Here is a 10,892-nt window from a genome sequence, read left to right on the forward strand (position 1 = left end):
CTAGTTGTAGGCCGTGACCTGGTTGATCCACGTGTTGTACTTGCTAACGCGAGTGTACATGGCAGGTGTGCGCACATTGCAGTTGCTGGTGCCCCATGAGACGATGCCAATAAGCACCCACGTGTTCCCCTTCTGGCAGACGAGAGGGCCTCCGGAGTCACCCTGAGGGAAGAAGAGGGGAGAAGTCAGTGTGCGGGGTGCCAGAGGACAGTGCAAAGAACAGGACAGGGTGCCAGTGCTCACCTGACACGAGGAGGCCCCCGAGCCACCAGCACAGATCATGGAGTCAGTGATACGTGAGCCCCAGTACTGCTGGCATTGGCTCACGGTGACCAGGGGCAAGGCCACCTGCTGAAGGCGTGCTGGGGTCACATTGCCTGTGGGCCGAGAAGGGGTGGTTAGGCCTCAGATGACTTGTCTCCACCCCAGCCCTCCCATCGGGATCTTTGGCCCAAGTTCCTACTTGAGCCACTGACGCGGCCCCAGCCAGTGGTGACACACTTGAGGCCGGTAGGCAGCACCTCATTTGGGGAAGCCAGGCAAACCGGTGAGATTCGTGTCGTGAACCGGGCTGGGGACGCAAGCTTCAGTAGTGTCACGTCGTTGTTGAAAGTGGTGGGGTTCCAGTTCGGGTGTGTGACAGCCTGTGGAGCAAGCAAGGGGCCATGTAAGATGGGGCAAGCACAGGCCCCCGGGGTTGATGGGTGCTGAGGGGGCCAGGCCAGGGCGTGCCCTGGATTCCTCATCCCCAGAGCCCATTCTGCACTGCCCACTCTTCCCGTGTCTGCAACCCAGAGACTCACCCGCGAGATGGACAGAACCTGCAAAGGCTCAGAGTTGGATGATCGGTCATACTCGCCCAGGACGACAAAGTGACGGCCAGGTCTGCAGTGAGAGTGGGGTTGGGCAGCCACAGGGAGGGCCGAGCAATAAGAGGGGCACCCAAGGGAAGGAAGTGGGGAGAGGTGGGCTGGGGTGGGGCAGGTGGAATGAAAGCACTCACATGACATTGCAATGGGCAGCAGTGACCACCCAGGACTGGCTGATCAGGGAACCACCGCAGAAGTGGAAGCCGCTGCTGTCCTGAGGTCAGGGGTCAGAAATGGGAGGGGACTCAGGCTATACCTAGGCATGAAGCACTTGGGACCCTGCCCTACACCCCCAGGGTGCATGTACCTGCAGGGACACCTGCCAGGGCCAGGAGCCCGGCACTGCGTTCTCCCCGTTGACAATTCTCTGGTTGAAGCTCAGCGCCGGTTTGATGGCAGGAATACCGCAGCCTGGCCATTGGGCTAGTGAGGACCTGCTTCCCGCACCCCAGCCCACCTCTCCCCACCTCTCCCCAGGTGCCCCCAAGAGGGCTGCAAATTGAGAGGGCTCATCACTACGTCTCACTCTGAGCGCCTTTTAGCCCCCTGCATATTCTCGGTCATTCCCACCCAATCAGTCCCCAAGTGTTATCCACATCTCTCTCTCCAACCTACTCCCCACCGTTCCCCAACTCCATCCCCCCCTCCAGCCCAGGCTGCTTGTCCCTGACCCCTGGGAAAGCCTCCACCTGGCCTCTGTACCCCATCCATCGCCCTTTGTGCAGCCATAGGGCTCTCTAAACTACACGTCCAACCTTCACTTAGCTTCCTAAACCCTCCCCGGCTCCTGGGCCTGGTCCAAGCTCCTGTCCACCTCTTGCCTCCTTCCAGCCTTGGCACATCCTTTTTCCTTTGCCCACTCTGTCCACCTGCTTCCCTTCCAGCCAGCCTGGCCCCTTCCTGAGCCCCTAGGCAAGAAGCCTGGGTTGGTCCAGGCCCACTCACCCCAGGAGGAGCCGAGAAGGACCAGGCTAAGGGTCAGGCTGAGCAGCAGCATTGTGGCAGGCGTGAAGCCGAGAACTGGGCTGGGCCTGGCTTTATGGGTCTCCTTGTCCTTGGGCTAAAGTCCCAGGCATGAGGCCAGGCCAGCTGTATGGGCACAGCTCCCCTCCCACGCTCTAGTCATGAGGGTCTCATTAGGCCAAGGTCCTCAGTCCAGGCCTGGACTTATCAGAACCCAGGTGTGAGGTTCTCACCTCCACCCCCAAAGCCTGGCTTTTGATTGACTATTTGAACCCCTTTACATCCCAAGTGCTGAGCACTGGGTCCTACGGACTTACAGTTAAATTAGGTCTATGATGGCCACCTGGTGGCTGGGATCCAGGAAATCTCCCAGGACAATCGGGCACCAGACTCCCAGAGAAGCGAGCTCAGCACTCAGGGACGTTCCTGATTGGTGGAGGGAATGTCCAGCTGGACCAGCTCTGCTGTGGAGGGCCAGGGCCATGTGGCAGGATGGGTTCTAGCAGGTTGTGAATCCTAACAGATACCATCTCAGTGATTCCTCAACTTTGAACAGGAGTCAGTTTGCTCAGAGATGCCAACTCTCCCACCAGCACGTGGTGTGGCTGGACCCAAACCTTCATCTGTCTGGCTCCAACGCCCACACTCTTAATGATGAGATGATGCTTGGGAAAGACCTGGCACACAGGGAGGGCAAGGTGTGAGCCCTTGGTGACTGGCTGACCCTTGATGGAAGTTGCAGGTAGAAGGATGACAGCCATCAAATCTCTGACAACCTCCAGGCCTTGGGGCTCCTGTGGGCAAGCTTCTGGTGTCTGCAGCCTGTTTGTTGCTGAGCTCCAGGCTGAGCTTGAACCGAGGGAGAGAAGAGGCCTCTGTGTGCAAAGTTGCAATGGGTAAGTTGATTGACCTTCTAGGGGTGTGAGGGTTTCGACTAATTTCAAGTATCTATCAGTCAAAACAGTAAGATGAGTTAATGGTTGAATAGATGGATGGATGGATAGATATGTGGTAAAGCAAATATAACAAAATACTAATTGTAAAGTCTGTGGTGGGTATGTAGGTATTCAGTGTGTACTTCTTTCCAGTTTTATGTTTAAAACTACTCATAATTAAACGTTGCGGGGGAAAGCACAATCGGGCCCAGGGATGTCCAGCCTAGTCCTCCCCAGACGTTGGGCGGACTCTCGAACAGTTCCAAGGCTCCAGAGGAGCTCAGGCATTCTGAAGGCAGGACGCACCTGCCAGCCCCCAGGACCTTGGCCTAGCATTCAGTGGGTGCTCAGAAAAGGTTTGTTGGATAAATGTGTCACGTCATCTGTCCTCACATGAGCACTGTGACCCGTCATCCCGTCATCAGCCCCCCTACTCACAACCCAGCTTTGTGTTAGCACCTCAGCATGGTCATCAGGAGGGTTTCATGGATAAAGGTATAGCAGGGGTGAGTAGTGCTCTGTAAGAACTTGCCTTTGGAAATGGGCAGCTCCTCTGACAGCACTTTAGCCCTCAATGGGGCCGATGGGGTGGGGGGGCTTGACTGAGAGGTGTAGGGTTTGTCCTGGGTCACTGATGAGCCAGGCAAAGGCTCTAAGTGGGGCCTTTTGGGTTTTACAACAGTCCCCAATGGACTACCGGGCAAGATCAAGGCATGGCAGTGGTAGGGGGAACCTCAATGGTGTGGAGACAGGAGGTGGCTTTCCACCTTGAGCCTGCAATGCTTGCCAGGGCTGAAGTTCTGGAAGGGGGTAGATGCCTAAGGTGATGGGTGAAGGGCACCTCTAAGGCCAGATACTGGAGCTGCGGGAGGGAGTAGTTTCTGCAGGGATACCTTAGCCATAGAGCCCTGCTGGCTACTTGCCCCCTCCACCCAAGAACAACACAGCTATCTCTTCAGGTGTTTGTATTTTCTGCATTTATTCCCCCTTGTTCCAAGCTCTAAGGCTCAGCCTGTTTCACTCCACCTCCATGGTCTGCACAGTTTCCTCCACCAGCTCCAGGGGCAGTGGCACCACTGTCTTGGACAGGACAGCTGTGGTTCCAGGGGCAAAGCAGTACTGGCCGGGCCTAGGAGGGAGGATGGATGGTATCTCAACATGGAACCAACATGTGGCCCATCTTCTAGCAGCCCCCAGCTCCCCCCTACCACCCATCTTCCCATGTAGTCCCACATCTCCCTTGCTCTCACCTTTCTATGGGCGTTGTGGGCGAGCTCAGGGTTCGCAGCATCTTGGCACCGGTCTCTGTGATCACACATGCATCCACACTGCCCCCGGAGCCCAGGTCACCCAGGATTCCTGCAGTGATGGCTTCCACCAGCAGCCCCTGCGCAGCCTCCAGCTGTGGAGATGTGTGTGTGAGGCCCAGTGGACCTTCTGGTATCACCGTTAGGCGACAGCCTGGACTGTTAATCGTGAAGCCCAAACTTACCATTTGCTCACACCTAATCTCCTCTCACCCCCTACACCCCCATCGCAAACTCCCCTCCCCAGCTCTCTGCCTCCCTCTCTCCAGAGACCCCTGTTCCACTGCCCCCATCTTCACAAATTTCTCAGTCACTTTCACTTGAGCCTCTGCTTTCAGTGGCCTATCCACCCAACCAATATGGTCTTGGTCCCCAATTCACCCGCTCATTGTCTCTCTTTCTGGGCCTTAGGCAACTTGGAAGCAACACTTCTGTCCCACTCCAAACAAAATCCAGACTCAGACCCCACCTGCTGTTTCCTCCTCCCTCAACTCCAAACCGTCCAAACTTCTTGGAGCAGTCCAAAGCTTTGGCACCGTTAGTGATCTGTTGGAACAGCACCTCTCTACCCTCACTTCACTGGCCCCTCGGTCTCCACATAGTCGTCATCTGCTCCGAGAAGCCTTCCGCGACCTCCCGGGTCCCTCTGGGCCAGGGTCCCTCTGGGCTCCCCAGCTGCGAGGGCCCTTCCCACCAACAACCACGTAGGTGGTGTCGCTCACCGTCATGTTCGGCTGGAACCGGTCCTCCAGCACCGCCAGGGCCGCATCCTGGCCGGACCCTGCAGGCAGGAGGGACATGTGAGGTCAGTCGAGGCCGTCCCAACACAAGACAAACGTGAGGCCGGGGTCGCAGGTGCGGGGTTTGTGGGGACGGGACAAGCGCTCACCCAGGGCCGTGAAGGGCAGGCGGCTGTAGGAGCCGTGGGGGTGCACGCTGTAGAGCTGCGGTCCTGTCACGTCTACGCCGCCCACGACCAGAGACGCACCCACATGGCCCTGGTACCTTTGCGTGGAGTGACCATGTTCAGCTGCAAGCTCCGGGGCCAAGACCCCGCCCCCACAACCCCGCCCCTGGCTCCTGGCCCCGCCCCTTCCGGCGGTCTGGCGCTTCAGGACTGTTGCCCGGCTCCTCTCAGGCCGGCCTCTTCCGGTCTACCCGGACTCGCAGCCCCGCCCTCCCCTCGACCCCGCCCCAGGGTCGTTTAGCTCGGCCCCAGCACCGGAAGAGCGTCTGGCGCAGAATGCGGGTGACGGTAGCTACGCGGGGCTCGCGGCCGGTAGACAGTGCGTGTAGCTCCATGTTGGATGCCACCATCCGCGTGGTCATCTCGGCGTCTGCGGCTACTCCAGCCCCACAACAGCTGAGGGCGAAGGGAGGGTCGGTGTAGGCGGGGCTAGGATGTGCGGGGACAGGGAATGCGCACCAGGGAGCGGTTCTTGCGTGGGGGAACGGGGCTGGGGAATTCTCACTAGATTTTAGGCGCGATGAAGTGGATCTTCTCGCAGTTCTTATCCGCAACAACCGAATCGTTAGTGGCCCGCGTATCCGCCCCCAGGATGACCCCGTCCTGGGGAGGGGGGAAAAGAGGCCGTTAGCTCCGTGACCGCCAGATCCCCGGCCGCTCCTCTAAGTCTCCGCGGTCGAACCCCCTACTCACTCGGAACACAAGACCCGCGATGGTGGTTCCGGTCTTGAGCGCATGAGGGACCCGGAGCCCCGGGAGCGCCCGTTCCAAGGATGAGTTTCTGGAAACGAAAGGGAGTGGCCTCTGTTTCGGTTCTTCTGGGACCCCCCATCACATTGCCCAGCTCCGTCCCGGTCTCCCTCACCTCCCAGAGTAAGTCTGGGAACCCAAGTCTCCCCACACATGCTACCCCCCTTTCCTTCGCCACCGGGAATAAAGGCCCTGCAGTCCCGGAAGACCTCGCCGAGAGCATGGGCAGCTCGGGTCCAACCATCGCCACCTCACCTCTGGCAGTTCTCGAAGGAGAATCCCCCTTGGGTCTGTAGGGCTGTCTTCAGCATCTTGGGGTGAGCAGGGCAGTCCAGGAATTGGGGGTCGATGGTTAGAGGAGAGAGACCAGCGGGGAACCCCAAGGGCCAAAGCCTTGTTCTCTGTGGGGCTCCACTGACGCTTCCTGCTTTCGCTTTCACCTTCACTCAGAGGACGCTGGCGTGTTTTGCTTCTCTTTCGCTTTCACCTTCACTTCTGGTCTTAAGCAGGTTGGGTAGGGGGTGATGTCCCCTGCCTGGCTCTCCATTCTGCTCCCAGGTCCTCTCTCGGAACCGAAGGACATTCCTCTCTTCTGGCCATTGTTCAGCTCCTCCTCCCACTTCCAGTCTGAGCCCCTAGTTGTGCCTCTGACGCCAACTCTAACCTTAAGTACCAACGTTCTAAGGCTGTCAGACCTTTTGCCAGGTCTCTGTCCGCATTATTACAGGTCTCCCAGCATTAGGCCCTCGTCACCCTCCTTCACCCAATTCCTGCCTGTCTCCTGTTGCCTTTGCCTTCTGCCAGAAATCTAAAACACAGAGGCTTAATCCTCAGCAATGTTGATGCTGGTCCTTTCATAGTCCCTATCTCAGGTGCTGTCTTCCCTCTCTCAAGAGGGGCCCCAAGGCTTTCCATCTAGTGGCCTGGAGGCATGCTGGGCTCTACCCATGGCCAAGTCTTATTTCACCTCCCAAGTGACCCTTTATCCACGTTTTCCTCCTATTGCCTTCCTCTCAGCCAGCCTCCTCTCTCCTCTGGCTACTGCACTGGCCTCACTGGCTTCCCTACACTTCCTGCCCGTCCCCCCGCCCCCCCAGCTCTACCCTGCAGAGAAGGGTCTCTTTTTAGATGGGAAATATGGTCACACTCTTTCCCTGGTTAAACCCTTCAGCAGCTGCGCACTGCTCTTAGGCTCAAACTCAAGTCTTTACCGTGGCCCATGTTACCCTTCTCATCTGTCTGATCTCAATGGAGGCAACACCTCCTCTGGGAAATCTTCCCTGACCCAATACTCAACCCCTTGTTGCTCCCTAAACTTTTTTCTCAGACTACTTAGCTCCAGTAATAATTAAACCGTTAGTGAAATGAATGATCTCATTAGTGGCTGTCGCACTGCCAGATTCTAAAACTCTTGTGCTTTTGTCACTCGGGGAGAGAGCTCAGATCTCCCCCATCCCAAACCTTTGACCCGTGTACCCCATCCCACAGCTGTCCCCAGACCCGACGCCCAGAGCAGAGGCAGACACGTCAGGCTGCCTTCCCAGCTCAACTAGAGAGTGGGAAGTTGTATATCTCAGGGTGCCCAGTTCAATCCTAGGCTATAGCAAAGCCCATGTTGCCACAAAGCACTAGGCCTGCGGCTGCTGCTGAATGAATCCTGGTGTGCAGACCCTAGTAACCCCCCTCAACCCACAATACATGTGTCAAGGCTTACAGCAGCAAAGGATGATCTTTATTCAGGGGGGAGGGGCTCTGGGCTGGCAGCTGGGGGTGTGGAGTTATTACGTCGGTAGATACCCAGCAGGATGGCATTGATGTGCTCCAGTGTCTGGTTGCTAAAGACTAGGTTGAGGTGCTCTGTCCCGTGCAGAGGCAGCAGGTGCACAGGCTGTGGCTGGAGGCCCTTCCAGTGGGCACAGAGTTTACTGCTGCGTGTGGCCACAGTGTCATCGCCATCCTCATAGAGAAAATCCACAGGGTCTGTGTAGGGGAAGCCATGGTCAAAGATGTAGGTGCGGGGCGTGGGCAAGCCCTCGCCGTACAGACAGTATACTTCCACACCCGGTGCTGGCAGTCCTTCCAGCAGGCTGCGTGACTGGAGCCACATGTACCAGCCTTCCTCAAAGTGCAGGTCTGCAAAGAAGCGCTGGAAGTCATGGCCTGTGTAGTTGAAGGTGGGTGTGGACATGAACACATGGTCCTCAGGCCACACGTGGTTGGCGGGCATCATCCAGGGCGATGTTGTCGTCATGCGTTGCTTTCCTTTCAGCCTGATACTGGACATGATTGGGATGCCCTGGTTGTCACCTGTGGACATGGAGCAAGGTAGGCAGAGAGCCAGGCCTGGCTGCCCCCGACCCACAACTTGCTGCCCAGCCCACGCTCAGCTGCAGGCTCAGTCGGCTCCAAGCCAGACTAGAACAGGCCTAGTATTTAGTAGGTGCTCAATGTATGCTTATTAAATGAGAAGCCCTGAGGGCACCTCTGTGAGGCAGAGCTGTAGGGCCTCAAAAAGATGGCAGGGAGGGGTTTCCTGAGGATGGATGTGTATGTGCGAAAGGTGGGGGGATGGTGCTGGCAGTTCTCCCTGCGGCAAGTGTGTGTTGGCCCTGTGATCTGTGCTGCACCGTGGTCAGAGCTCTGTTCTGGGAAGGGTGAAATGAGACCATGTTTGTGTTTGACACTAACTGATGTAGTCTGAGGGTTTCCCTCACCAGCCTGTGAGCTACTAGAGGGGAGGCCCAGCCGCCACAGTGGGTTCTCAACAGGTAGTAACTGTGGCACTCCTCAGGGAGGGGCTCCTAGGGTCTGGTCCTGGCTTCGGCAGATCTGTCTGCAGTAGGGGAGATCCCCGGGCAAAGGGGTCCCTGGGAGCAGAAGCAGCTGAAAGCTGGGTGGGCAGGACCTGAGGCCACAGGAACAAACCTGGGGCAGTGAGTCAGATTGCTGGAGTTCACTTCTCTGTTAAACTTCCCTTGTCGTCACTGAGACAGACTCTGGCAGGAGGCACTCTAATGGTCCAGGCCAGGTTCACTACTCTTAGGGGGCCAACGACAGAGGCTATGCCCCAGGGGTGGTAGACAACACCCACCACATGGCATTGTGTGCAGAAGCAGGAGCGAGGGACGGCCCATGGTCAGCTTCATTCCACCGCTCAATCTCACCACAGGACGCCAGTGATGTCTCACCTGAAGCCACAACCAGCAAGGGCTTGATGGAGCCACCCCAGGGAGCCCCAAGAGAGATGAAGCCATCGATGAAGCGATCCTTCCAAGACTGGGGCTGGCGCAGCAAGAAATAGAGCAGGTGCAGGCAGCCAAGGCTATGCCCAATGAGGAAGACAGGTTTTCCATAAGTAGCATGCATCTCCTCCACCAGCCCAGCGAGCTTCTGGTAGTATTCCTCTTGCTGGCCTGCAGGGGGTGGGAGTGGATGGGGTCAGGGCAGTGGGATTTAGGGGCCACCTGCCCTGCCCCAAGCCCGTCATCCTCAAAGACACTCACTGGGTCCCAGCCGCCAGTCATAGGGGGCAGCCCGCACCGTCTCATCCCGCACATACCCGTTGTTGACCAGATTCTGCACCAGGGTGTTCATGTAACCTGTTGGGGACGCAGTAGCATTGGGGCTCTGGGCATGGCTCCTGCGGCCCAGCACAGGCAGAGCCCTGCGCTTCCCCAGTACACACACCTGCCAGCTTGTTGTTGTCCAAGTACTCAACAGAGTAGGTCTTGCCAAAGCCAGGGACACGGATCTGTACACCAGGGGCATTGGACGAACGCCCAGAGCTGCGGTTGTAGACAACCCTGGGAACAGTGGGACATTCAGCAGGCCAGCGACCAAGGAACCGGGTGAGGGAGCGGGGACAGAGGGGATGGCGCATACCGGGTGTTATCGATCCAGCAGTCTACCCCAAGGGGTAGGAATATATTGAGATCCAGCCAGATGGTGAAGAAGTCTTCTGTTTTGCGGTAGCACATCCAGTTCACCACATCTGGTTTATCCAGCTTGGCTTCCAGCTGATTCCCCAGGCAGCCAGGCACTGCGGGCACTAGCCTTCACTCTGGAGTCCTCGGATTTCTCACCACCCCCACCATGGTCCCCACCCCAGCTCCACTCCCCCCCTGCAGTGACCAGCCCCACCCCTTCAACCCCCAGGGATGAAGATCAAGATCTTCTTTCTGATCACTCCCCCCCCAACTCCCCGCCCTGTGCCCTGTCCCTCCAGCAGCACGAAGCCCAGGCTCCCCCTCAGGCAAGGAAAGTGCAGAGGCCAAGGCTCTGACCTCTGCCCCCCAAAAGTAAACACCTAGCCTGTCTCCAATACTGCCAAAGTCCAAGGTGAGAATAAGCAGGTATGGGGCACTGGGGACTAGGCCTAGGAGTAGGGGCAGGACTTGAGGGGCCTCTCCTGCTCTCCGGGGTTGGGCATCTTATCCATGTTGGGGTGGGGGCTGAGGAAGGAGTGGGGCTTGGCCAAGGATTCAGTGGCTGCAGCTGACCACAGCTTGTATTGCCCTGGCCACGCTCTCAGGCACACCCGCCCCCCACTCCACCCACCTGGGGTAGATAACTCAGAGACATAGGAACAGTGAAGTGGGGGGAAGGGGTTAATTTCTCTGCAGGAGAAGCCTTTGGCCCCTCCAAACACTGAAGCAGGGATCAGGGCTAATGCAGGGGCAGAGGGCCTTGGCAGGGTCAACTACCAGGGGCTGGGGCCCAGGCTCCCCAAGGACTGGCCTGCTGCATCAGGGGCCTGGTGGGGGCTTACCGAGGATGACGGGCCTTGTGTGGTTACTGAGCTCAGCCTTGGGCGTGGTTTGCGGGGGAAACAGCACATTGAGGAGCCAGAAGGGGGCGGCAGGGGGGAGCAGCAGCCCCAGCAGCAGCAGCACCCACTGCCATGGGGAGCCGGGCGGACCCATTCCAGCCCCAGTGCCTACTGCCCAGTGAAGCGGTCTTGGGCTGGCCTTATCTGGAGTGGGGGTAGGAGGGGCCCTGGGGCCAGTGGGAGGGAAAGCCTGGCCAATGGCGGTGGCCAGGGATTGCCGGAAAGGGGCACAGCCTCAGGGAGCCGGCTCTGGGCCTAGGTTCAGTTCCGCCT

General features: G+C 58.1%; 3 protein-coding genes across 4 annotated transcripts; all 3 read right to left on the bottom strand.

Annotated features, from left to right (window-relative positions):
• Window positions 1-1,869, bottom strand: CTRL (chymotrypsin like; the record flags this gene model as incomplete). The annotated part of the gene is made up of 7 exons (XM_081030716.1): window positions 1,815-1,869; window positions 1,177-1,280; window positions 1,004-1,083; window positions 804-885; window positions 464-644; window positions 244-377; window positions 1-162 (listed from the first exon to the last, which is right to left on the bottom strand). Exons 1-7 carry the CDS (start codon window positions 1,864-1,866, stop codon window positions 1-3), a joined length of 795 nt encoding a protein of 264 aa, XP_080886842.1. The 5' UTR covers window positions 1,867-1,869.
• A 1,792-nt stretch (window positions 1,870-3,661) lies between these two features.
• PSMB10 (proteasome 20S subunit beta 10) lies at window positions 3,662-6,572 on the bottom strand. Of its 2 annotated transcripts, XM_081030715.1 has the most exons (8): window positions 6,047-6,572; window positions 5,735-5,822; window positions 5,547-5,644; window positions 5,297-5,437; window positions 4,964-5,079; window positions 4,797-4,855; window positions 4,018-4,169; window positions 3,692-3,896 (listed from the first exon to the last, which is right to left on the bottom strand). In XM_081030715.1, exons 1-8 carry the CDS (start codon window positions 6,100-6,102, stop codon window positions 3,785-3,787), a joined length of 822 nt encoding a protein of 273 aa, XP_080886841.1. In that variant the 5' UTR covers window positions 6,103-6,572; the 3' UTR covers window positions 3,692-3,784. The 2 variants fall into 2 exon arrangements, with proteins under 2 accessions (XP_080886840.1, XP_080886841.1); XM_081030714.1 differs by having other exon boundaries at window positions 3,662-3,896; window positions 5,297-5,644; window positions 6,047-6,424.
• An 829-nt stretch (window positions 6,573-7,401) lies between these two features.
• Window positions 7,402-10,849, bottom strand: LCAT (lecithin-cholesterol acyltransferase). The gene is made up of 6 exons (XM_081030710.1): window positions 10,560-10,849; window positions 9,674-9,830; window positions 9,479-9,594; window positions 9,295-9,390; window positions 8,980-9,204; window positions 7,402-8,098 (listed from the first exon to the last, which is right to left on the bottom strand). The coding sequence occupies exons 1-6, from the start codon at window positions 10,711-10,713 to the stop codon at window positions 7,524-7,526; spliced, it is 1,323 nt and encodes a 440-aa protein (XP_080886836.1). The 5' UTR covers window positions 10,714-10,849; the 3' UTR covers window positions 7,402-7,523.
• Between the last annotated feature and the right edge of the window lie 43 nt (window positions 10,850-10,892).

This window comes from Rhinolophus hipposideros (genome assembly GCF_964194185.1).
Source record: "Rhinolophus hipposideros genome assembly, chromosome: 21".
Taxonomy (NCBI): Eukaryota; Metazoa; Chordata; class Mammalia; order Chiroptera; family Rhinolophidae; genus Rhinolophus; species Rhinolophus hipposideros.